This window comes from Mesoplodon mirus, assembly GCF_964341445.2.
Source record: "Mesoplodon mirus genome assembly, chromosome: 12".
Classification (NCBI taxonomy): domain Eukaryota; kingdom Metazoa; phylum Chordata; class Mammalia; order Artiodactyla; family Ziphiidae; genus Mesoplodon; species Mesoplodon mirus.
The window spans coordinates 67,516,779-67,543,025 of record NC_138988.1 but is presented as its reverse complement, the minus strand read 5'-3'; the positions used below and the strand labels follow the sequence as shown (position 1 = coordinate 67,543,025).

Sequence of the window (26,247 nt, the reverse complement as noted above, 5' to 3'; positions counted from 1 at the left end):
AATGAAATTGAACATTCCCTAACACCATAAACAAAAATAAACTCCAAATGGATTAGAGACCTAAATATAAGACCGGACACTATAAAACTCTTAGAGGAAAACATTGGAAGAACACTCTTTGAAATAAATCACAGCAAGATCTTTTTTGATCCACCTCCTAGAGTAATGGAAATAAAAACAAAAATAAACAAATAAACAAACTTAAAAGCTTTTGCACAGCAAAGGAAACCATAAACAAGATGAAAAGACAACCTCAGAATGGGAGAAAATATTTGCCTATGAATCAATGGACAAAGGATTAATCTCCAAAATATATAAACAGCTCATGCAACTCAATATTAAAAAGACAAACAACCCAATCCAAAAATGGGCAGAAGCCTAAATAGACATTTCTCCAAAGAAGACATACAGATGGCCAAGTAGCATATGAAAAGCTGCTCAATGTCACTAATTATTAGAATGCAACTCAAAACTACAATGAGGTATCACCTCACACTAGTTAGAATGGGCATCATCAGAAAATCTATGAACAGGGCTTCCCTGGTGACGCAGTGGTTGGGAGTCCACGTGCCGATGCAGGGGACACGGGTTCGTGCCCCGGTCCGGAAGGATCCCACATGCCGCAGAGCGGCTGGGCCCGTGGGCCATGGCTGCTGGGCCTGCACGCCCGGAGCCTGTGCTCCACAGCGGGAGAGGCCACAGCAGTGAGAGGCCCGCGTACCGCAAAAAAAAAAAAAAAAAAAAAAAAGAAAATCTATGAACAACAAATGCTGGAGAGGGTGTGGAGAAAAGGGAACCCTCTTGCACTGTTGGTGGGAATGTAAACTGATACAGCCACTATGGAGAACAGTATGGAAGTTCCTTAAAAAACTAAAAATAGAATTACCATATGACCCAGGAATCCCACTACTGGGCATATACCCAGAGAAATTCACAATTTAAAAAGACACATGCACCCCAATGTTCACTGGAGCAGTATTTACAATAGCCAGGTCATGGAAGCAACCTGAATGCCTATCGACAGACGAATGGATAAAGAAGATGTGGCACATATATACGATGGAATATTAGCCATAAAAAGGAGTGAAATTGGGTCATTTGTTGAGACGTGGATGGATCTAGAGACTGTCATACAGAGTGAAGTAAGTCAGAAAGAGAAAAACAAATATCGTATATTAACGCATACATGTGGAACCTAGAAAAATGGTACAGATGAACGGGTTTGCAGGGCAGAAATTGAGACACAGATGTAGAGAGCAAACGTATGGACACCAAGGTGGGAAAGCGGCAGGGGGGTGGGGGTGGGGGTGTGATGAATTGGGCAATTAGGATTGACATGTATACACTGAAGTGTATAAAATTGATTACTAATAGAAAAAAGAAGTGTGAGGATTTGTGTCTGGTGTAGATGCTCAGGTTTCAGTGACTTGTTCTTAGCTAAGTCTGCTTTGATTGTATTCCAGCAGGACCAGGTGCACAATGTAAGATTAAAGGCTGCTGTACATCGGGGGAAAGTATGGGCTTCCTTAGAGCTTGACTGAAAGCGAGACCCTTTTCAAAGCTGTGGACATTCATCAAAACTACTTTAACAGAGAGAGGTTTGATATTATTTAGTCAGTAAGGGAGGCCTCCTAGGTTCCTCAGCCTGTGCTAATCCTTCCTTATTTTCAAAGAATTTACTGTCTGATTACTTAGATGTGACTAGCTCATAGGAAAGAATGAGACCAGGAAAGATGGAGTATATTGAGTTCCAGTTGAGTTTTAAGTGCTCCTGAGTTTGGAGGAAGGAGAAAACAATGAGGTTTGGAGTAGCCAGGAAAATGATACCTTGGTGAATGATAGGTTCAAACTGGGACTTCCCTGGCAGTCCAGTGGTTAGAACTCTGCACTTCCACTGCAGGGGGCACAGGTTCGATCCCTGGTCGGGGAACTAGGATCCCACATGCCACGTGCGTGGTACGGCCAAAAAAAGAAACAGGTTCCACTGTCGTAAAAGGGCAGCTTTCCCTTCTGATAGCACTGTACTCCCTACTGCTGAACATTGATGAGTAAACGTCTAAAAATATTCTAGCTGAGGGACTTCCCTGGTGGTCCAGTGGGTAAGACTCCATGCTCCCAGTGCAGGGGGCCCGGGTTCGATCCCTGGTCAGGGAACTAGATCCCACATGCATGCCACAACTAAAGAGTTTGCATGCCACAACTAAGAAATCCTCATGCTGCCACTAAAGATCCCTCATGTTGCAACTAAACATGCTGCAGTGAAGATCCTTTGTGCTGCAACTAAGACCCAGCGCAGCCTAAATAAATAAATAATTTTTTTTAAGTTCTTTAAAAAAATACATTCTATCTGAAACAAAATAGTTTCCTGTTTTTTTAGTACTCCTTTTTGGAAAAGTTATTTTGATTTCTGTTTAATTTTAGGAAGAACTTTTAAGTTATTGTAGGTACCCACTCACATAAGATCAGTGATAACCAAATCACTGGCTGGGAGTGACTCTACTATTCCACAGGGGCAACTATAAACTACTGTGAAAAACAAATAAAAAAGATAGTTTTTATTTTTACTTTGCTTTGAGGACAGGCCCGCAAGTACTGGATCTTAAATTGTCCTTTCAGGAGACTGTGATGAGTGAAACTGAGCTTGCTTGTCTTTTATGTCTATAAGTGTTCTCTTTTAAGTCTATAAGTGTTCTCTTTTAAAAATATTTTAGAAAATTAGCCAAATTATGACTCACAGTAGTTATTCCATTGCGGAAGTTCAGCTCAGGACCTGGCCCCACTACCGTAATCATTCAGCTGGCTTGAGGCCAAAGTCTCTTCCCAGACACCCACGAGTAGGGAGGCCCCTCTGTCTTAGCTGGCAGGTATGGAGCTGCCATGCTTTAAGAGGGCTCGCCTGCCCTGTGGCCAAGTAGAATTTAGGTCCCAGGGCTCACAGCCATGACAGCTGTTGAGTGAAAGCTTAGGGAAGACTGAGGCAAACAGGCAACACCTCAACCTCTGTGGACCTTAAAGGCTGTCTCTCCTTCGCCAGGAACACTTTCTTGTCCCCTAGCAGATGTGGGGCCACTCCCAAGAAATGTAGCCTTTGAAAAGCCATTTCTGTGCAAGTTGACCCTGGGGAGCTGCTCTTTAGACCTGGAGTCAGATAGAGGAGTTCTTTTCTTGGCTTGGTCATTTACACCCTCTATTAATATGCATAAATCCGACCTTGCTGCTAGTCCCTATGTGGTGAGAGGTGAATCCTCATAGAGAAGAGAGTGGTCTTCTGCATCAAACTGAGTTTTGTAATCATGCTGCGATGGCCTCCATTTCTGCTTGTCAGAGTTTAATTCAGGGCTTTGTGTGGTACCATCTGATGTATCCATCCCTTGATCTGTTTTCCTTATTAGTGGCACACCTGTTATAGGAGAGATATCAGGGATGCCACCAGGTTAATGAAAATGTTTGGCATTTGCTTTTCCTGTGGGTAAAAGTTGAAGAGTTGTTAGGCCCCAGAAGACAGTGAACACTATCTATCTGTATTGCCAAACCCTACTTTTGGGCTGGGGTTGGAGACATTAGCCACCAGAACCTGTTACACGGGGTCTTGGAACTCCAGTGGAACCTGAAATGTGGATGAGCGTCTCGTTTCAAATATACCTTCATCCCACTCTTAGGAAAGGCACTTCCTGCTTGGCCTCCTGCCATCAGATGCCCTGGACAAGCTGTTCTTGGAATCTCCGCCAGGCTTTTCCTCTGTAACTGGTGTTGCATTGCCTGTGTTCTATGATCCACTTGTGACACCTGTAATCCTGCATGTGGGGAGTCTAGATGATAAAGTAATTCTGAGATAGAATTGGCTCCCTCTCTCTTCCTTGAAGTGATAGTAATTTATTTGGGGGGGAAGGAAAATAGAGCTTGTTCCTCAAGCCATGTTTCTGCGCCAGTTAAACATCAACAACTCCAATATGCCATTCTCTGGCTGAAAGGGAATTAGATAGCATTTTTCTTTCCAAAAGGCACAGCACCTCAGTCAATAAATAGAGGATCAACATTAATTCTTAATCTAAGCTAGTTAAATACTACACTGAATGGTCTAAGGGCCAGGGCATTCAGGTGGAAATCTGAAAATGCCCATGTCTGTATTGCTCTGTCTGCCAGTTGCATGGGATCCATGTATCTGTAAAATGGGAATGCATGACAGCTCCTTGGCAAAGCCATGAACTCCCTTCTCCAAGCATTCCAGACAAGTCACAAGGCTAGTGCTTGCTTTATAAAGGCCTATGTGAAGTGTGTGGAGCTTTGGTCCGGAAAGCAGTTAAATTTAGGGTAAAGGGGAAAAAAATTCATAGAAAACAAATGCTGTTTGTTTTTCTGTTTTCTTTTCTCTGTGCGTGTTTTCCTGCACAAAGACTTTTGAGCATTGTATTGGTTCTAGATCGTATGGGAATCTGAGCCTTTGTTGCTCTCCTTGGATTGTTGGGATGAATGAATGTTGGTTGCGAAGTACTGAGAGCAGCTTGTTTTGTTTTGTTTTGTTTTGTTGCGATACGCGGGCCTCTCACTGCTGTGGCCTGTCCCGCTGCGGAGCACAGGCTCCGGACGCGCAGGCTCAGCGGCCATGGCTCACAGGCCCAGCCGCTCCGCGGCATGTGGGATCTTCCCGGACCGGGACACGAACCCATGTCCCCTGCATCGGCAGGCACTGCGCCACCAGGGAAGCCCAGCAGCTTGTTTTAAGCTTCTTTAATTTCCATCTCTGGGGCCTGTGACCGTTCAACCAGGCCCCACAAAATGGAGTCTGAGAGCCCTTAGCTGGTCCAGCCCACACTTGTTTGAGTGGGTGGGTCTGTGACTACTGACATGGTTACAGTCTCAGCTCGCCTGCTGGAGGCATGGTTGACTCGGGGCTGGAGACGTGACATTTTAACCACCACTGCTTTGCTTACCAGCTCTGTGCTCTTGATCAGGTTACCTCACCTCTCTGAGCTTGGAGAGCATACTTGTCTCAGTTTATCTTTGTGAGAATTAAAGAGAACATGTTCAAGTGCTCCAGCAGCACCCGGCGGCATGTAGTTGATGCTCTTTCAGTGTTAGCCTGCCTGTCTCCCATATTCACCTCTTCAGCGATACCACCAAGCAGCGTGAGGTCTATTTCTGGTCTCTTGAGGCTTTTTATGGAGGGAGAAAAAAAAAGACAAAAGCAATTTCAGTGCTTTCCGCTGAAAAAAACTGGGAACTTTAATCTCATGTTCCCTATTTTTGGCAGCTTTGACCTCTGGTCTAAATAAGCATGACCAAAGGGCATTTTTTTCTTGGAACACTGTTTTTCAGCCTCCTGAGCTAGGTACTTTATGTCAACTCCTAGAACCTTAAATCTGGAAGTTTTAAGGAGGAATCTGAGATCCTATGAGGGGAAGGGACTTTATTCATGGTCATTTGATGTGCTAGTGCAAAGCGGGGATCAGAACCCAGATCTCCTTCTCCCACTTCTGCGTGACCCACAGCCCATTGCAGTGAAAACCGTGAAGGTTGTGCATCTCTAGCTAACCACTCCCAGGGAGCCCAGCCTCTCCTGGGACCTGGGAGGCTGTGACCAGATGGATGGCATGACGTAGACACTTGTGTCCCCAGGCCTAAGCAGCTGTTTAAAAACTTGGTTTGGGGGCTTCCCTGGTGGCGCAGTGGTTGAGAATCTGCCTGCTAATGCAGGGGACACGGGTTCGAGCCCTGGTCTGGGAGGATCCCACATGCCGCGGAGCAACTAGGCCCGTGAGCCACAACTACTGAGCCTGCGCATCTGGAGCCTGTGCTCCGCAACAAGAGAGGCCGCGATAGTGAGAGGCCCGCGCACCGCGATGAAGAGTGGCCCCCGCTTGCCACAACTAGAGAAAGCCCTCACACAGAAACGAAGACCCAACACAGCAAAAATAAATTAATTAATTAATAAACTCCTACCCCCAACATCTTAAAAAAAAAAAAAACTAACTAAAAACTTGGTTTGGAAGGGCCAGTATTCTAGTGACTTCGAAGGGTCTGGCACTCCAGGTAGTAGTCTGAGAAATACCTGTTCTCTTTTAATTATTAATTCAACAATACTTACCGTGTGCTTGCTCAGGGACAGGTGCCATGCTAAGTGCTAGAGAGATGGCAGCAAACAAAGTCATACTGGAAAGGGATTCTAATCATTGGCAACCCTGCAACCAAGCACTTACATTTCTTTTCAAAGACAAGTGTCATTTTTAAAAGATAATCAAATTCTGACTGTCCACATCTTACCAAGCTAATGGAAAATGTCATCTCAGTCATTCTTGTGCCTCCTCACCCCAGTTGTGCCTAGATTCAGGATTCTTACTTAACGTAGTTGTCAAGCATCGGGAAACCCCTCTGGTCATTTGTCATGATTATGGCTGTGCCACCTGCTCTCCGTACCCATTTGGTCCCCTTGGTCCAAGGTCCCTCTGCTTCTGGGCCAGTTTGGGGTGTAGGACTTTTAGTGAGGCTGGTTACCAGTTACCTTTGCCCTCCCAGGTCTTGGCATTGACTGGGTCTTTTCAAGGAGCACACTCCACAGAGGTGTGAAGGTGCAGGGAGGCACGAGACATCCTCCAGCAAGTTTGTGTGGCCACTTTTGGTGTTGGCACATCTTGGTGTCTCATTCTTAACATAAGGGAAAAGTGAGACTATGATGCCTTCTCCACCAGCCAAGCAGCATAGAAAATGCCTTTGGGAATTTGGAGTAAACCTTATCATTATGTGGCAAGGGAGAGGCAATGTGAAGAGAGCAAAGATCAGACTTGGGTTTGAATCTTGGCTCTGCCTTTTACTACCCATGTGACTTTTTTTTTTTTTTTTTTGCGGTACGCGGGCCTCCCAACGCCGTGGCCTCTCCCGTTGCAGAGCACAGGCTCCGAACGCGCAGGCTCAGCGGCCATGGCTCTCAGGCCCAGCCGCTCTGCGGCATGTGGGATCCTCCCAGACCGGGGCATGAACTCGTGTCGCCTGCATCGGCAGGCAGACTCTCAACCACTGCACCACCAGGGAAGCCCTACCCATGTGACTTTGAACAAGTCTCCTAATGTCTGCAGTCAGATGGGCATCAGTCAAATGAGTGTAATAATACACCTAAAGACAGTGTATGCAAACCCCCTGCTGCCATGTCTGTACTAGGTGCCCGGTGGACAGTTGCTTTTTCTGCTCCAGTGTGTGTGTTGTTGATATAAGTGCCATCAGCCAGCAGTAGCCTGCACCTGAGGTTAAGGGTGCAGAAAGTGGTGTCCAAGGATCTTTAGCAGAGAGGTTAAGATGTTGTCAAGAAGGAGGGAAGGCTTTGTGACCTGGGTGGAGGAAAGTTGGCACCAGTTGATCTAGAATTTGAAAGATGAAGAATCTCTCCACCAGCCTCCCCTCTCTTGGATGGTGTGTTTCAGGAGAACACTTAGCAAAACTTGAAATGTGCTGATATGTGGCCTCTTGAAGATTTGCATGGCAAGGACAACCCTCAAGCCTTGTTTGTGCCTTGGAGCTTCCTTCTGGCTCACTGGGAACTGTAGATTCTTTTACTTGGTTTGGTTGTCACATTGTACCTGCTGTGTCTGCCACCACTGACTGTGTTCACTCTCTTCCAGGGGCTCCACGGGCCTTACCCCTTCGGCCAGTCTTAAACGGGTGTCAGCAAGAAGAAAAATTAACAAAAGACAGAAGGCTTGACTCTGGGGGGCAGGGCAAGGGGTTCCTCTGGATTGCAGACCACATCGCACGGACCCCTGGCTCTGACCCCCATCCTGGAAGAAGAGGAAGAATCAGAAAGACTAGTTTTGAGTAAACTCAGTGTGCTTGTGTGAATGCCGAATCGCAGGAGTGGTGTTGAGGCTACCAAGAAGAAATCCATGCAGCCAGTTTGGGTTTTGTTTATTAGGCGTCAGTCTAACAAGTCATTAGGTCGCTCGGGAAGGAAAAAAAATGTTTAAAATGGGGGAAAAAAGCCATCTTTTTAAACAAAAATTATTTTGCCTACAGACAGGTTGTAGTTTTGAGCACATGTTAATTTTTTCCCCTTTCCCCACTTTTTTTTTTTTTTTTAGATAAGGGATAACATGCTGTTTATAGAATGCTTGCTCTGGAAGCAATTCAGGTTCAAAACTGGCATGGCCTGCTTGGGGACTCTGCGGGTCAGTGCTATAGGAGGACACCTGCTGTGCCACCTGACTCCACGAGTCTCCAACCCCATTTGCTTTTAATGGTATCAGCCCATGAATTATCACGCTTTTCCTCTTCTTTTCTCTTTAATCTTCTGTTGATTTACACCTTTGACATTTGTATTTGTCAGCCCTGTGGCTTGTTACCGTCAGAACCTCTCTGAAGACCAAACTTCCCTGTGTGGCCAGCAGAGGAAGCCTTGAGGACAGATCTCGGGTGACGTGGGAGTTTGTGAGGCTGAGAGGTGTCCTCCTGCACACACTTGTAACAATTCAAATTGCTTTCCTTCCATGTTTCTCTTGGCGGAGAGAAATGCCATCACGCTTACTGCTCTCTTGGATTCTTGGTACACAGCGGCTCCACATTCACTCTGGGAACGCTGCCTCTGTGCTGCGTATATGTGTGTGCTGCGTGCACACACACACACAGGTGTTGGTGCAGCTCACCAGCGAGTGTGCAGCAGGCGAATGTGAAGGTGTCCCCTGCTTCTCTGTTGTCACACAACTCCCTTCCCTGTGTTTCTCTCCAGTTGTCCTTTGTGGTGTTTTTGCAGCCTGTTAATGGAGGCTGAGCTGTTAAGGTATGAAAATGTAGCCCCAGATGGGGAATTTGCCATGGGGAAGGGCCACGCTTACTGACTGCGTGATCTTGGAGACCACATTTTGCTGGGAATGAAAGGACCCCCGCCCTGAGCAGGATGCTTAGTTATTGGGAGGTGGCGGGCAAGGGACAGCCCAGCCGGAGCACAGGTTGATTGGCTGGCTGCTCACTGGGACAGGTGGCCCCACTGGCATCCTGTGGATTCCGAGCAGGTTGAGATGTGGATATCTCCATGGGAAGCTTAAACCAGGCCAGAACAGCTGTCTGCCAAAGATACAAGAATATGCAAAGTCCCTCTTCTCTTCTCACCCCCTCCTTCCCTCGAGTCTTGGTTCGTTTGATAGCCGGGGATATGGATCTAGGGTGCGGTTGCTGGGTCACCTGCCTATTACCACACCCCCACCCACCCCGGGGGTGTGAGACAGCAGGGAGTCCAGGTCGATGATTGGCTGCAAGGGGTCATATAGCCTGTGTGTGGGTGAGGGTCTGCCTGCCTGTCTGTCTCTGTCTGGGTGTCTGAGTTCCGAAAACATGTGTTGTTTGTTCCTCCTCATCCTCTTCTGAGACTGTTGTGTTTTCCAAGCTTGATTGTGAGAGAAAAGCTTGTATGAAATTCCCCCTTTGCCTCCCCACCTCCCCCCAAATAAAAGGGGGAGTAAACATTGGTCCACTGGAGAAGCCCCAGGGGAGGGTGGAGACTGCCTGCTGAAAGGGCAGTGCAGCTGGGTCTGGGGCTGGACTAGAGCTCACACTGGAGCACCTACTTTCTATGCACACAAAGAGCACCCCATTCCCAGCAGAGCAGAGGTGCCCAGGCCACCACAGGTCCAAGCCAGGGGCTCACGATGGCTTTTTGTTTGAGGGCCCTGTTGGGCCCAGACTGCCACCACTGTTGGTGCCAACCTCCTGGGACACCGCCCCCCTGGAGCCCACACATGCCCAGCCGTTCTGCTCACTTGATAGCCCTCAAAGCATCACCTCTCCAGCTGCCCCTGCAGGGTCATGGGAGGCTTTATGTCCCCTGATTTCCTGGCTTCCTCATCTGCCCCACACTAGGTGCCCCTTCCCCTTTTCTCAGGAGGGGGTGCCTGCCGTTATTCAGCAGTGGCTTCATAGATCACCGTCAGTGGGTCTGGCCCTGCCAGAGGGATCCTGCTCCTCCTCTTGCTTTTAGGCAGTCTCACCTGGCAAGGTAGTTGTCCCAAGCACATTGGCTTCCCTCCCAAAAACAAACCATTTCTGTACACATGTTTGGAGAGGTGAGCTTCTTGCAGAGGCCAGAGCGAGCGCAAGCCATGTAGTAGGGGCGGAAGGAGTCCATGGTTCCCCCAAGACCTGGCGGCTGTTAGTACTATTCATCCTGCCTCTTCTCACTGGTTTGGGTTCTGAGCAAGTCCTTAGAGCCCCTCTTTTCCACTGCCTGGTGGGGCGGCAAAGGCTACCCTTTCAGCCCCAGTAGTCTCAGTTCCTCTTGGACTCTTTACCAAATGACAGGCTGCCTTTGGGCAGGACCACCAGTGTCTGGCACCCGCGAGGTGAGGCAGGCACCATCCTAAGGACCTGAGCCCAGCGGGGGAGGCATAGGGGCTCAGGCTTGGGAGGAACCTGTCTGTGTGCACGGAGTGAGGTGTGTGTGGATGTGTGTGCACGCGTGCATGCTTTTTTTCTTTTTTCCCATGAGGACAGTTGAATTTGGGGCATTTTTCTACAAGAAACAGCCTTCTCTTCCCCCAGCAAGGACTGGCTGTTACCTAAAGTCCATCAAAGGCACTTCCAGCCAGGAGAGAACCTCACCAAGACAGCTGGTGTGGCCCAAGGGTGGCCAAGGTGGGAAGTGGGCATAAGAATAAACACCTCCCCAAATTCAGTGTGAGCCCCAGCGGGAGAGGGTGGTGGGGTTGCCAGGCCCCAGAACTGCAAGCTGATTCCCCACCCCACCCTGCCTCACCTTTTCTTTGTTTCCTCGTGTGAATGCTGGAGCAGCAGTAGCTGCCTCCTCCACCTGGACAGTGGTGTGCAGCAAGCAAGCTGGGTGGGTGTTTGTGGTGGGGCCTTATGGTGCCTGGGAGGAGATGAAGATGAGGAGGTTTTTCCTTACTGTATAAATGAATATTTGTATGATTAAATTAACACACACCAAAAAAAAACCCTGTTTTCATGTGTGTCAGTGAGTTTATTGCTCCCTGAAGCCCCTGTGTACCTGCTTGGCCCCCCAGTGGCTCTGTGATATGCGCTTTTTGGTCTCTGTGTCTCTCCTTCTTGCATATGGGAAAACTGAGACCCTGCGGTTCATTATATATTTATGAAATCAGTCCTGGGATTATCATTAAATCTGCTGCCGTTCCTGGTTTCCAGTGACCAGAAAGGTGAAACTCTTTCGAGTGGCCTCCCCAGGATACCTACCATGTGTCTGTTGAGCACTACTCTATCCCCAGCACATAAGACGTACTGGCCAACTTAGTGTGTGTCAGCCAGCAGGCATTGTGTGGGCACTTACTGTGTGTCAGGCATGGCGCACAGGTGTGAATGCAGGAATTGCACAGGAAGAATGCAGAGCACCATGGGCATCTTCCTACTGGGGAAACAGACAAGGCCGAGCTGGGGAGTCCTAGAGCCAGCTGGGACTAGATGTAGAAGAGGAAATGCATCTTTCTTTAGTGGTTCTGGTGGAGTACGGATTAGGTACCTTTTTGCAGATTGGTCAGGGAGCTCGAGAGCCGGATAGGGACCACACTCCAGACAGTTGACAAGCTAACTTGGATCCTACCCCCACGTACTTATGTGAGACAGGCCTATGACCTTGGCCTCCGGAGATGGGGAGGTGGGTTACACGGTGGTCCACAGCATGAAAGAAACTTAATTGACAAATAAATCAGCAAATTGTGGGTTCACTGTATTCATCCTTTCATGTCTGTAGGAACTCAGAACTCAACTGTGTCCTCAGTCACAACATCACCCTTTCTGTGTTGAAGGGAAAGTGAGATCACAGGGGGAAGGGAGTTGCTTGTCTTACAGGCTTGGACCCATGGCCTCGGTTCCCAGATGCTGGTATTGTTTTCACGTAATTGCAGACTCCCAAATTTGGTCTTCACCCTGACTGACAGAGCTGTGTGTTCTAAATGATGGTGGCCCTGGCACTGAGCCAGGGGGTCTAAGGTGCGGGAATTGGGGGGAGGGGATTCCCCGGCCATCTCTCTGCAGGCAGCTCAGTGAGGGAACCTGTGGCCACAGATTGCATAAGACAGACGGAAGCACCGCAGAAGAACAGGTCTCTGCCTCAAGGCCCCAGGGTCTCTATATAGCCTGACACAGAGCCCAGCGCAAGGGAGCCTGGGAGACTGGCCCAGCGACCCCCGGGGTGAGCACCCTCACCTCTGCCCCCAGTGCTGTGACAGTGCACTTGCATCCTGCGTCCTTCCAGATGCCCACGGCTATTTGTTTTCTGCAGAAGAGGGGCCCCCACCCTGTCACCTGGGTCTTCTGGCAGCTCAGACCCACTCCCAGGCCTTCCCCAGGGCCCCCACTGTTGGACAGTTATTTGCTTGGCAGAATGTGTTTGTCTTTGGGGCTGTAACCTGTCAAGAAGTCACCAGGCCCTGGGAGAAAGGAGCAGATTTGATGGTAGCTCCTGGCCTGAGCCATTCCCACGGGGGCTAGGTGACAGGGAGGGGGCTCTCAGCTGAGCTTTTGTCTGGGGGTGGGGGTGGGGAGACAGTTGCAGTGGTCTGGGCCCAGCCCTCCAGGCAGAGCAAACAGGTCCTCTCGGCCACCTCCCTGCCCCAGCTCAGGTTGTACTGGGTGCCTCCCACCCTGTTCTTGGGAAGGCCTCTCCCTCACCTGCTTGCTGTGACCCGGCCACTTTCCCAGATGCCACCTGGTGCCCAGCCCAGTCTGGCAGCCAAGAGAACAGGCACCAAGGGCACTCGTGGCAGCCCTTTATTTAAAAAATGGAAATGGAGCAGGTGAGGCTGCTTGAGACATGAGAGGGTGTGTGAGTTTGGGAGTCAGGGTGTCCAGAGAATGGATTCTGACAGGCTAGCATGACTGCCTGATGGGCTCAGATGCCTCCTCTATAAAATGGAGATGCACTGGTTTAGAAACCAGGACTTGGGTGGAACTCATAGATTTTTTTTTAAGTATCCTTTTTAGCCCTTTGTTCTAAGATGCTATCTGTGATCTGGGGCAGTGCTTTCTCAAACTTGAATGTGTTAAAATGCAAATTCTGATTTAGTAGATCCTGGGAAATAGGGCAAGATTCTGCATTTCTAACAAACTCCCAAGTGAGTGGATGGCTGCTGGTCCTCAGACCACACTTTGCCTGAGGATAGTAGGGGGTGGTCTGAAGGGGTTCACTGCCCCTCCAGCCACCCGGTCTATGAGACTGAGCCATATCTAGCCAGGGCTGTGTTGGCCAGGCCCAGTAGAATTTGAGGGAGCTGAAGTCATTTAGAACAGTGATGTTCCAACTGGGCTATGGTTCCCCAGCATTTCCCAGGGTTTATCCAAGGCTTTGATTTCTGGCTTAAATATTATTTCTAGTGTGCTGCTTTTCCATCACAAACAACAAATGTCTGAGTGTCCACTATACTTAGGGTAATATTGGCTGACCAACTCCTATTAAACTGTTTATATGAATGACTTTATTTAATCCTCACAACCATCCAAAGTTGAGAGCAGGCTGGCCTGGTGTTCAGTTTGTGAACAAGTAACTCTGAAGTGTCAGGACTCCCATGGAAATGGAGGTGCAGGCCGGGAATATGTAGTAAGCAACCTTGACTTAGTCCAGGGCTGTATGAGGGGCTGTATGGGGGGCTTCTCTGAGCAAGATGAGACCTGAAGGATGGAGAGATGGCTGGTGGATACACAGTCTGCAGTTCAGTGGGGAGGTTGGGGCAGGAGACACGGTGTGGGAGTCATCAGAGATCAGATGGAATTTAAAGCCTCAGAACTAGATGAGATCATCAAAGGAGGGACAGCGGGTCTGACCCCACGTGTCACACGCTCCCTCAAATTCTGCTGGTTGCCCCAGCTCCCTCTGCGATGATCTGTGACCAAGAAGACCCCCGCCTCAGACTCAGCATTCTCATGGCTGCAGTGAACCTCTCTCCTGTCCAATCCCCATCCTGTCCCTGTACCCTTGTGTCCCAGCTCTCTCTCTGCAGGGCACTCCTGCAGATGGTTATAGAGTAGACGAGGGACTAGATGCACCCAGGGATGGCCCCCACCTAGGAACCAGGTGGCGGGGGCCTGGAGGAGTGAGGCTGGAGCCCCGGTAGCTTGTAGCTTAGTTCCTGTGGTCCTGTCCTCCCAAGGACAGTCCAGGCCCCTGGAGCCAAGTTCTAGGAGTTCCTCCTGCTGGGCTATGGGAAAGGGAGAAGTCTGAGGGAAGAGGGGGGGCTGTATCTGGTTGGGGGCCCAAGGAACAAGGTCCTGTGGTGCCATGCTTACCTGCACCTATCCCCCAGCCCTGGTCAGCAACCAAGACACCCCAGATCCCTGACAGGCTGGGCTATCATTGCTTGAGGCCTCTGAGCAACCAAGGCCCCCACACATAGAGGGCAGTGGGACAGCAAGGGCCAAGGGGGGACTGTGGCCAAGCTGTGAGGGATGACTTCTCAGGGTATGGCTGCCCTGAGCTGCGTTGTAGGTGGGAAGGGGGAAGTGTGGAGGGCAGGAGTAGTCCCTTAGGGGTGCTAGGAGTGTGGCCACCTCAGCGGTGGTGCAGGTGGGCCCGTGGCCAGCAGAGAGCACCATGTGGCCCGGGCCTTGTCTGGAAAGGATGGACACTGCCCTGGCCGGCTCCCCTGCCAGTATGTTTTCCAAATCCCCACGGCTCCAGGGCGAGTGTTGCCTCTGCTCTCCGCTCCAGGTAGGCGAGCTTGGGTTTGATTCTAGGCCCTGCTGCTTGCAGTGTGACTGTTCAATTTATGTCAACCCTCAGAACCTCAGTGTCCCAATCTGTAAATGAGGACAGTTCTTTTTTCCGGAGATGGTCATGAGAATTAAAACCCTTCATAAAAGTTTAACATCGTATACCCGTCACAGGTAAGTGTCCAGTATTTGGTGACCATTGTTATATTTTTGTGACCCTCCAGATGTGGGACGTCTGCGCTCCCGAGGAGAGGGAACTGGGGCACTGGGCATTTGTGAGGCGGAGTCCAAGAAATGCATAGCCTGCTCAGGAGTCTCTCCCTGGACCAAAGCCCTTATTTCCAGCAAATCCTTGCCCTGAGGGTATTTCTTGGTCTGGGGTGGGAGTTGGGGTGCAGGAAAGGACCATTCTGGAAGAGAGTCTAGTTTCCTCTAAGAGGCTCTAGGGGGAGGAGGCTGTCCTCAGTGACTGTGTGCAGTAGGCTCTCAATACACATTTGTTGAGTGAAGAAATGAACAAATGTGTGAGAGACTGCCTTGTACTGGACTGGCCTGATTTCTGGAGGCGGACACCACCCAGCCCAGACCCCAGACAGTGCAGGGCCTCCTGGAGAGGGGTCGGTGAGTCACAGGTGTGCTGGAGGTTGAGAATGACAGCCCAGAAACCTATTCCTGGGAACTGGTTTGGCCACTGTGGTTTACCACTTCCGAAGGGCGGAGCACTGGGGCTGACACATTTGCTTCCAGGTGCCTGCAGGGACCCGTATCAGTACCAGAGCCAGGGACACAGGCCAGGCCCCAGGTGGGCACCAAGGTGGCATTTGCATCCCATCCTCACGGCATTTACTGGCATCAACGGCACCCGGATCCTCTGAGCATCTCCAGCTCTTGCCTTCGTGCTATTGTCTTCATTTACCTCTCTCTTCCCCCACATCCTGGCTTCCTGGTAGTTGAGCACACTTTAACCAGGAGCCAAGAGGGTGTAGGCTTGGGGCTGGGGGTCCCACAGAGAGCTGGTGGGTTTGGGGCAGTTGTTACCAAGATGGGTCAGGAAGGCTATCTGTGTGTGTGTTGAGCCCCTGCCAAGCCCCCCAGTGTGGGTCATCCAGGGCTGATGAAAACACACATCCGTGTGTGGGAGATAGGACCTAGGAGACGGGAAAAGTGAGCACCAGTGGGGAACTGGGTAGGCTGAGTGTCCTGTGAGTGGGGCCCATGCAAGAGGGTCTGAGAAAGCCGGGCCTCCCTCCAGTGCCTTGGGTTGGGGACAGTGACCATTCAGTGAATCCCCAAACATGAGACCAGAAAGGGCCTTAGAGCCCAGCCAGAAAGGGCACTGCCTTCCCCAGAGTCCCACAGCCAGTGTGGGCCGCACCCAGGCCAGGCTCTCTCCAGGACGCTGGAGCCAGCAGGGAGAGCCAAAGTACCCCAGAGAAGAGAAAGAATCAGTGGTTGGGAAACAAGAAACAACTCCAGCTGGCTCTGATCCCCAAGCCAGGCAGCCAGCCTTGCAGGGGTCCAGCGGGGTCCAATCATAGTGGTGATGGTTGGGCCCCAGGGGAGGCAGCTTGGCCCTGGGGACTCGTTTGCATGGAGTGAAGTGGAATTTGCATCTTTGAGAAGTTACAGCTATGGGAAGGGAATGGGCAGTGGGAGCTGTTAGGCAGGCCTTCCATCTCCTGCCTCCCTCCGGATGGGGTGGGTGTGGGGCATCAGGCCCTGTGCCAGCCAGCCCCCACCTTACCTGGTGTGAGGAGCACAGCTGAGTCCCAGTGCCCTTGGCTCAGCACTCAGGCTCTGTCCCGTTTAGAACACACGGCTTCAGAGAAACAGAGGCGTCTCCATAGCTGCATATGCATGCACACACAGCATGTGATCCAACATACATGTGCAGTACTGCGCACCACTCACATGCAGGAACATGTTCACAAAACACACGTGCATCCACATACTACACAAGTGCCCACTCATGACCCTAGTTCATACACAGACGCACCAGCGCACCCTGGGAGTCATGTAATCTCACACCAGCATGTGCCCACACAAAAGTTCACACCCATTTCCCACGTTCATACTCAATAATAGTTGGTATTTTTTTACTAGTTTTCCCTGTAAGTCAGGCATATTTGAAATTTTGTTCCATCCTCACAACAACTTTCTGAAGTAAGTACTGTTTTTTCTTTGTTATTTATGTATACTTTACACACAGGAACACAAAACTTATGGGTTCACTTGATGAACTCTTTTTTTAAAATAAATTTATTTATTTATGTATTTTTTTGTTTATTCATTTTTGGCTGCGTTGGGTCTTTGTTGCTGCACACGGGCTTTCTTTAGTTGCGTCGAGTGGGGGCTGCTCTTTGTTGCGGTGTGCAGGCTTCTCATTGCAGTGGCTTCTCGTTGCGGAGCACAGGCTCTAGGCACTCGGGCTTCAGTAGTTGTGGCACGCAGGCTCAGTAGTTGTGGCTTACAAGCCCTAGAGCGCAGGCTCAGTAGTTGTGGCGCACGGGCTTAGTTGCTCCGCGGCATGTGGTATCTTCCCGGACCAGGGCTTGAACCCATGTCCCGTGCATTGGCAGGCGGGTTCTTAACCACTGCACCACCAGGGAAGCCTGATGAACTCTTTCTTAAGCACATGATGCATAACCATCATCCAGGTCAAGATCTAGAACATGTCCACTGCCCCAGCAGGCCTTGTCCATCAACAGCCCACACAAGAGGAGCCAATGCCCTGTTAAGGCAAGCGCCATTATTATTCCCATTTAAGAGATGAGAAAACTGAGGCTCAGACCCATGGTCACATACTAAGCAGTGGCCAGACTTCAGGCTCTCTGACTCTAGACTACCACACCACCACTTAGATAGCCGTTCTTATCCACATGCACACCCTCCACTAATAGAGGGCCATGATCACAAAAGGGGTGGAAGGGCCTGTCTTGTTTTTTCCATGTGGAAAGCAGCAGAGGCAACTTAAGCTTTGTTTTCGATCTGCCCTTAAAAGGGCATGACTTGGCTCACGAAGGATCGAAGGATCGGTGAACTTGGTGAGCTCAAGGGCTGCAGCTCCTGCCCTGGGGCACAGTGTATCCATGGGGCAGGGAACACATTTGAGGACACTTCTGCACTAGAAGAAGCCATTCAAGGCATTTTCTTTGTGCCCTCCATCAGCAGAAGCACTCTTGGCAAAGCTTGACATTCATTCCGTTAATAGATACATAGCACTTACCTACCTTGTGCCCAGCCCTGTCCTAGGTGCTGAGGATGCAGCAGTGAAACAGACACAAAGTATCCCTGCATCATGGAGCTGACATACAGTGAAATATATGGTATTTTGGGTAACGAAAAGGGAGAAACACAAGAGGATAGGGCAGAGAAGGGTGAGTGCAGCTTTAAATAGGTCAGGGCAGTCCCCACTGAGAAGGATGTAAAAGCAGCTGAGGGAGTGATCATTGTGGATATCTGGAAGAGCATTCCAGGCAAAGAGAATGGCTAAACAAAGCAAAAAGACAGCACCCATTGTGTTTAGATGCCAATTGTGGGTTATGTGAATTGCAGACTCTGGCATCTGCTCCCCTCCCCGACTCGTGCTGTGTGACTTTGGTGGATTCACTCTTCCTCTCTGGGAAGAGAGGAAGATAATGAGCTTTCCTGTCCACCTGAGCACTCTTGTCCTCAAGGACCAGCCCTAACCAGTGGAGAAGCATCTGTGGTCACCCAAGTTATGGTCACGGGGCCTGGCAGAGTTCCACAGCAGTGCCTCTGGCCTGGCCACCCTCACTCCAGGGCTGGCCATAGACTCAGTCCAGGGCCCTGACTCCTCTAGATGCAGTGGCCAGAGGTGGCAGTAGGGGAGGCCCTGGCATATAGTTCCTGGATATTAGAGCATTTTCAAATATTGACTATGTGTATTTTCGGAGAATGGGATGGCGTTACTGGGGATTTGTAGGTGCCTTGGGTGTCATATGTTTTCTGCATATTTACTGTTGAGGGGAACAGTGGATGAGTCTAGGGTCCCTTCAGACTCCACCTTCCCTGGACACTCCAGGCCTGGCTTATCTCTGAAGGACCTCTCTCCTGGGGACCCCCTGACCTCCTCCCAGGGTTGGCTTCACATCTAGGCCCTGTTCCCCCTTCCCTTCAACCCCTTAGCTTCTCAAAGGCCTCCTTAAGGGAAATGGTTACCCAAGACCATCTAGACAAAGAAGGAGATATTAACAGGCCCTGTTGAGTCATTTAGGAATTGCAATCAGCTGTAAGTAACATAGTCCTGAAAGACAGTGGTTTAAACAAGATAGGGATTTATTTTCCTCTCCTTAGATGTAAAGTCCGAAGGTAATTACTGGGCTGACTTCCATCCTCAAGGCCTCCTTGTTGTCACCATGTACCCACCACAGCTCCAGCTATCACATCCCAGTTCCAGGCAGAAAGGAGGAAAGACTGAATCAGTCCCCTTTTAAAGGAACTGTCCTGGAATCCCTACCCAACAACTTAATTTATAGCCCACTGGCCAGAACTTGGTTAACTTCCTTCTGTCTCCAGGGAATGCTGGCATGACTTCATCCAAGATAATTGGGATTCCATTAGTAAGAAAGAAGAGAATGGATATTGGGGAGGCAACTAGCACTCTCTTCCCTATATATACCCTGTATTTTTCCATCTCTGTGCCTTAAAAGAACTCACACCGTTCCCTCCACCTGCGAAGCCTTCTGCCCTCACCCTCAGTCATCTGTTCCCTGGTAAGGAGCACACAGCACATTTTCTGAACCTCCTGGGGTTACCGTGACAGAAACCCCCCAGGGTTGCTCAAGTGAAAGAGGTAGGGAGGAGTTAATGGTAAGAACGCAGAATACCAGCCTATGGTGTCCGTTGTGGGGGAGGGGCAGGGCCTCCCCACTCCCCTGCTCAGCAGAGCTCAGAGCTGGAGACACAGCAGTGGACAAGCCAGGCCAGTCCCTGCCTCCAAGGAGCTGAATTCTGATGGGGAGAGACAGTCATCATACAGACCAAAACCTAAAGAAGATCGGTTCAGGCTGCCCTGAGTACCAAGAAGATAAATCAGGGAAAGATGGTAGATAGAGATTAACCAGGTGGTCAGGGAGCACCAGGCCCGCAGCCAGCACTTAATAAGTGTGTGTTGAATGTAGCCCTCAGGAAAGTGGCCCAGATTCCAAAGGCTGTAGACTCCTGAGGGGCAGGGGATGAACACACCTCCACATGGAACGCCCCAGGGCGGTGTCAGGAGCTGGAGATCTCAGCCCAGGCGCTGGCCCAAGGCTGGAGAAGAGACCAAAAAAATCACAGGGGAGTGTGTGTCAGGGGTCCTGCATCAGTGCTGAAGCCGTTCAGAAAAGCTGCTGGATGCAGACACCTAGCAAATGCCAAAGGTCCAAGACTGTGGTTCCTGTGGGTCACCCTGAGTGGTCCTCCCTCGCAGACCGGGTCCCAGGTGTGTGGTTGAATGGACTCCCGGAGGCCTGATGAAGGAGGCAGGGCCTCCTTTCCCCCAGACCCTCACATGCCAGGCAGACCTCCTGGCAGCCCACTCAGCTTGGGCGGGAGCCAGCCCTACCCCTACTGGCCATGGGAGAGAAGTGGCTTTCACCACTGGGGGCAGAGACACTGTGCCCTGAGCACCCTTCTCCTTAGAGAAAGTGGCCTCAGGGTGCTGGGGGAGGAAAGAGAACTGGCTGGTTCCCCAAGTCATCCCTTCCTGCAAGTCCTGCTGTCCCAGACCTTGTCTCTCACCATAACATTTCTGAGGCCCTTAGGAAGATCAAGTGAACTTCTCAGTGAGGAGCTAAGGACCGAAACTGCTTAAGGGGTGATGCTGTTATTGACTAACAATACCATATATGTATATGATGCCTTTTCTCCCACAGGGGCTCCCTGGGGCCTCCATGGACCCCCTACAGAGAATGTTGTCTGCCCCCACCCCCCGCCACCTAACACATGAGAACACTGAGGTTCAGAGAGGAGATGGATTTGCTCAAACTCCCCAGAGGAAAAGGGGCAGTGGCCAAGGGGGGAGGGCCAGAGCTGCATCCTGCGGTCAAGGGTCTTGGATGCTGGGGTAGGACTTTACCCTGTGGGGTCATTGACTACAAACACACATGGTAGAAACACCCCCACATCCCTCCCTGAGACTAATGTCCTTGTGCACAAATACTATCTCAGCTTCTGACAGCATTCACAAATACTGTCTTACCTGTTTCTCCCATCAATTGGCCCAGAAGATGTACTGTATCCCCATTTAACAGTACAGAAAACGGAAAGCTAAGGAGGTGGAGACCCTTGCCCAAGGTTTCAGGCATCTGGGCCAGGTCCTCTGGTTCCAGGCCTGCCCTTGGTGCCCAGCGCCCCTGTGGCAGTGCTGAGAAACAGGTAGATGAGTAAGATATGGGCTCCATGTCACTTATACCTGGCCAGGTGTGATTTGGGTCAGTTCACTGATCTGCTGGGCCTTAGCGTTCCCACCCGTGAAATGGGGCTAGTTCTTGCTTCACAAGATCTTCGTCAGACTGTACTTGACTCATGCCCACCTGAGGCCCCTGCCCTCTTCTTGGGGCCAGGTAACAGCTGGGGGGCAGCTCTTCACTGTGCCCTGGTGTCCCCTTCCCCGCCCTGGCCCTGTGCCAGCTAGGCCCGCCCGTGCCACATCTTCCAGATGGTACCATAAATCCATACCCAAACCTGGGCTGCCCAGGAACAAACAGCCCTTCCCGGCCCCTCCCAGGAGGCCCCACCCCACTGGAACCCTCACCAGCAGGATGCCTCATTCCTGGGGCCAGGGGTGAGGGGCAGCCACTCAGGGCCAGGGCTGTGGTCTGCCCTTTCTGACAAGGTGGAAGGGAAGCCAACCTGGGATACTGAGGCCAGGGCAGGGAGCTGTGAGAACAGGCCTCAGGACCCCTGAGACCGCCCCCTCCCCTTTTTCTTCCTAACCGTCCATCCTCTCTCCTCTCCTCTCTGTTCTCTGCTCTTCCTCTCCCTTCTCAAGAGAGACCCACTTCCAATCTGCTCTGTGACCTTGGGCAAGTCACTGAACCTCTCTGAGCTAGTTTCTCCATCTGTGAAGTGGCCCCTTTCCTGGGCTGGCTGTAGAGGCTGAAGAATGCTTCGGGAGGCCTCAGGTGAAGGGCAGCCTGCTGGCCTCTCATCTGCTACCCCCTACTGTTGGGGGGTGGAGGAGGGGTGATCCTTTCCTGGGTGAGCAGGGACTGGAAGTTTGGAGAGCTAAGGTCCCAGGCCAGGCAAGCAGGGTCCATGTCCCCTCCTCCTGGCCCCCCAGGAACTCCTCCCTTCAGCTCGAGAACCCCCATCCTTCTCAGAGGGCCCTGCTGGACAGAGCTCGGGCCTCATTTTTCCTATCTGTGCAATGGGATGGGCAGGGTTGGTGTGAGGGGAGGGAGGTGGGCTTGGTAAAGTGCCTGGCCCTATGGGGCTCAGCCCCAGTATCTCGAATGGATCAAATACCTCTACCGGGAGACCTGTGCCTCAAGCCTGATGCACCTCTCCCAACACCTTGGTCACCAAGACTCAGGCTTTCTTCTCTGAAACTTTGATCTCCTCCCTGCTCAGCTTCCCTCTGGCACAGAGAGTCTGTCTTGTACAGTGAAATTCTTAATTACAGATTGCCTGCTATTGTTTTCTTTTGTTTCATGTGTGTTGGGAGGGATAGAGCACAGTGGATCTCTGGCCAAGCTGCCAAGGTTCAGTCCTCACTCTGCTTGCTGGCTGTGTTACTGGGAGGTAATGTAGCCTCTCCTCTGCCTCAGTTTCCTTATCTGTAAAATGGGGTTGATAGTCGTAGTGCCCACCTCATAGGGTCAATATACAACGCTAATGTTAAAATGTGTAAAGTGCTGGGATCTGTGCCTGAACTCATCGTTACTCTTCTTGTCCACCTGGTCCCAGAGGGTTCACCTTGATGCATGCCACCAGCCCCTGCATCTAGAAAGGCTGAACCACAGAAAGATGGCCCCAGGCGGTGCATGGCCACCAGGCAGACGAGTGAAGACACCTGTCCTGGAACCTCCTTCCACCGGTCTGGTGGCTGGAGGACAAGCCAGTGGTGGTCTTTGCTGGGCCAGGTGACTGCCCTCCCTGGGAGGAGAGACAGGGGCGTGGAGATCTGGGCTTCTGATTCTGCCTACTCACCTCCCCTCTGTGGGGTCTTGGCTGCCCACTTGCCTCCTCTGGGTCTCAGTTTCTTCATCTGTAAGCAGGAAACAAGAGCTTCCTCTCAAGGGTATGTGGAGATGAAATGAGACAGCACGTGTGAAGAGCCTGCCCGGTCAATGTGAGTGCTGTTGAGGATAGCAATGGCGAGTAAACTCAGCAAGGGGCAGGTGGGTCCCTCCCACAGTGAGGGGGCTTGTGGGCAGGTACTAGGAGGGCCCACAGGGACCTAGTGACTGACTGTCTAATCCAGCCTCTCGGCGTTCAGAAGACCAGGCTGAGGCCCAAAGAGGGAAAGGAACTTGTGGAGGTTGCACAGCAAGTCAGTCAGAGCTGGGGCTAGAGCCAGGTCTTGAGCCCCCTGGCCCAGGCCCTTGGCCTGCCCACCTTGAGGGGTACAAAGAGAGGGTCTCCAGCCTCTGCTCCCCTCCAGCCCCCAGGCTTCCTGCCCACTCCTGCCTCAAATGCTCTAGGATGCCTGGTTAGGCAGACCCTTGCTCTAAACAGCTCTGCTACTGCCCAGCTCTGGGCAGGTCACCTCAGTTTAGAATAGGACCCTGCATAGGATTGTCATGAGGACCCAGTGGGTGATCCACCCCCACATACACACGTACACACAGTACTTCCCACCCCACATGTGTCAGTGAGGCTAATCCTTACCTCAGCCTAAGAGGCCCAGGGAGGTGGGGTGACTCGCCTGAGGTCACGTATGTTGTCTGTCCCCCTGCCCACTCGTATCTGCTCACACGAGAGAGCCGAGCACAGGGCCGCCTCAGAAAGCTCAGTACATTCCTCCCCTCCTCACGCCTCTCCAAGTCCTAGCCGGTCCCTCGAGGCCAGGCTCCCGGCCGCCTCTGCCATGATGCCCTCCCAGCCCCCTCCTCCTGCCCTGGAGTCCTTCCTGTCTGCCCTGTCCTGTTCACACCGGGCAGCTGGCCTTGGCTCACCAGCCAGACCGTAAGCTACCTGAGGGCAGGGCGCTCGGCTGGGCTCACAGCTGAGGCTGAACAAGAAGTGGTGAATGAGCATGGGGGTCGGGGGGAGCATGTGAGGGAGGGGTTGAGCCCTGACGGCAGGGTGAAGGTTTATGAGTGATACCCGAGATGCTGGGTGGGTCCGCTTCCTGCAGCTGCTGCCAACTGCGTCCCAGACTGGGCGCGGGGATCCTGGCTTCCCCGGCATGACGCAGGAGCAGCGTCAGATGGCTGAAGGGGCAAGGGTCATCATTTGTGGGTAAGGCAGCTTCTGGGGGCCACCGAGCTGCTGAGCCCAGCGAAAGGTGCACGTGGCAAGCTGTCTACTAAGGTGGAGGGAGGGGCTGGACAGAACGACCTTCCTGGGACCGACTGACTCTGTGACCCCTTGAATATCCCAGCCGATGTACAGGCCAGACGGAGCTGTGATCAGAGTCTGGGCTTGGCTGGCTTCGCATCCTAGATATGTGTCCCTGGGCAAGTTAATCAACCTCTCCAGGCCTCAGTTTTCTCATCTGCAAATGGAAGTATGATACCTACCCCATAGGGTTATTATGAGAATTAAATGACATTATGTAGAAAAGGCATTTGTTCACAGTGCCTATACCATAGAAAGGGTTCAACAAATGCAAAAAGTGATATTATTTTATTTATTAGCTATAGGCACAGAGACCATGAGAGACTGAATTGAAGCCCCACAGCAGGCAAAGCCAAGGAGGGACCGAGACTCCTACTTAGTAACTATAGCAAGAGGCAACAAAGCATGGGGCTGTGCATGAGACCCTGAAGCCAGGCTGCCTGGTCTTGCAGGTCAACTCTGCCACTCACAAGCTGTGTGACCTTGGGCAACTTCCTTAACCTCTCTGTGCCTCGTGCCCATCTGTGCCTCGGTTTCTCCATCTGTGAAGTAGGGATTATAATAGTGCACCTACCTCATAGAGTTGCTGGAAGGATTGAGTTAATTTGTGTAAAGTGCATGGAAGAGTTTCTTGTACTGAGGAAACACTCCATAAGCTCAGCAGTTATCGGGCTATGTGACCTTGAGCAAGTCCCTTCCCTCTCTGGGCCTCTGCTTCATCCCTGTAAAATGAATCATGAGACTAGTTCAGCTGGAGGCTCCTTCCTTCCAGCTTTGAGATCCGTAGTTCTGGGGAGTGGAGGCACACTCCCCAGAACCCTTGTCCCACACACCTGAGGGCAGGACCCGTCCTCAGCCTCTATCCCTCCCCCTCTCCTTTCTCCTCCTCCAGGAGAGCCAAAGGAGCCAAAGAAGAGGGGCAGCCTTGGTGGTGAGGAGGAGGGGAGGCAGTCACAGGGTTGGGACAGTGGGGAGGTGGTGCATCCCCCCTCCCACCAACCCTCTATCCTGTTCCCACTGCCCACTGGTGCCCCAGGGATGGGCAGCTGGGCCAGGCCGGTGCTCATCTCCGACCAGGATGGGACCCACAGAGGCAGAGCTGGCTTGCCCCCTCCATCAGGAGGGAGAATCCCCAGAGAAGCCCCCTCCTTGGCTCGGCAGAGCCAGGCAGGCCTTGCCCAAGAATGAAGACAGCAGAGGCCAGGAATCAAGCCCTGACAGCTGTGGGACCTCAGGCAGACCCCTGATTCTCTCTGAGCTTGTCCTGGGGTCTGAGCACAGGAGGGCAATGTCTTGGCCCCTGCTGGACCTGGTGACAGAGAGCTCATAACCCAGGGCGGTAAGAGCTCAGGGTCCCCCACCCCCAGGGGCCTGATGCAGGTGGTCTTATCGCACACCTCACCTGCAGCCCTCCCCACCTGGCTGGGCTTGAGTCACTTTAGGGAATGGTGCCACTGACTAGAGCCTCAGGGTGAGGTGGGAGCAACTGGAAACCCCACACCAGGAAACAAAGCCTACTCTCTGTCACCCCTCCCGTGACCCTCCTTCTTCCCACACCTGTGGCCATTGTTGTCCAAGGAAATCAGGCTTCACACGGGAACCAGGAGGAGGGAACCTGGCCCTGCATTCTCCCCACACCCTCTGCACTCCCCAGGGATATTCCCAGGCCTACCTCAGCCCCATCCCCCATTTCCCTCCCACTTTCTGGTTGGTACCCCTAGCCCCAACAAATTCCATCTATCTATCCATCCATCCATCCATACCTTTATTCCATGCATAGCTATTTGCCAGGCACTGCACTAGAGTCCAAGGATGCCCAGCAAGTAAGACAAAGCTTCTGTCTCTATGGACTCCCAGCCCAGGGCAGGAGACAGACTAGGAGAAGGACTATTTGATAAGGTGGGATTTGTACCCTGATCCCAGGGCCCTGACACTGGCAGGATCAGGGAAGTCTTCTCAGAGGACATGATGCCCATGCTGGACTGTGCAGATTAAGAACAAGGGCATGTGGAGAAGTCTGGAAGCAAGAGCTACCGTCAGCCCCACAAGGGCAGGGCCCGTTTTGTTCATTGTTGTGTCACTAGT

The 26,247-nt window shown here is 51.6% G+C and overlaps 1 protein-coding gene across 2 annotated transcripts in view; it reads left to right on the top strand.

Annotated features, from left to right (window-relative positions):
• ILRUN (inflammation and lipid regulator with UBA-like and NBR1-like domains) overlaps positions 1-10,997 on the top strand; it is a 119,249-nt gene extending 108,252 nt beyond the window's left edge. The window contains exon 5 of one of the 2 annotated variants that reach the window (XM_082639756.1): positions 7,611-10,997. In XM_082639756.1, coding sequence (XP_082495882.1) covers positions 7,611-7,646 — 36 coding nt within the window. In that variant the 3' untranslated portion in view covers positions 7,647-10,997. The remainder of the gene's footprint in view (positions 1-7,610) is intronic. The other variant, XM_082639755.1, reaches the window with a different exon arrangement.
• The last annotated feature ends 15,250 nt before the right edge of the window (positions 10,998-26,247 follow it).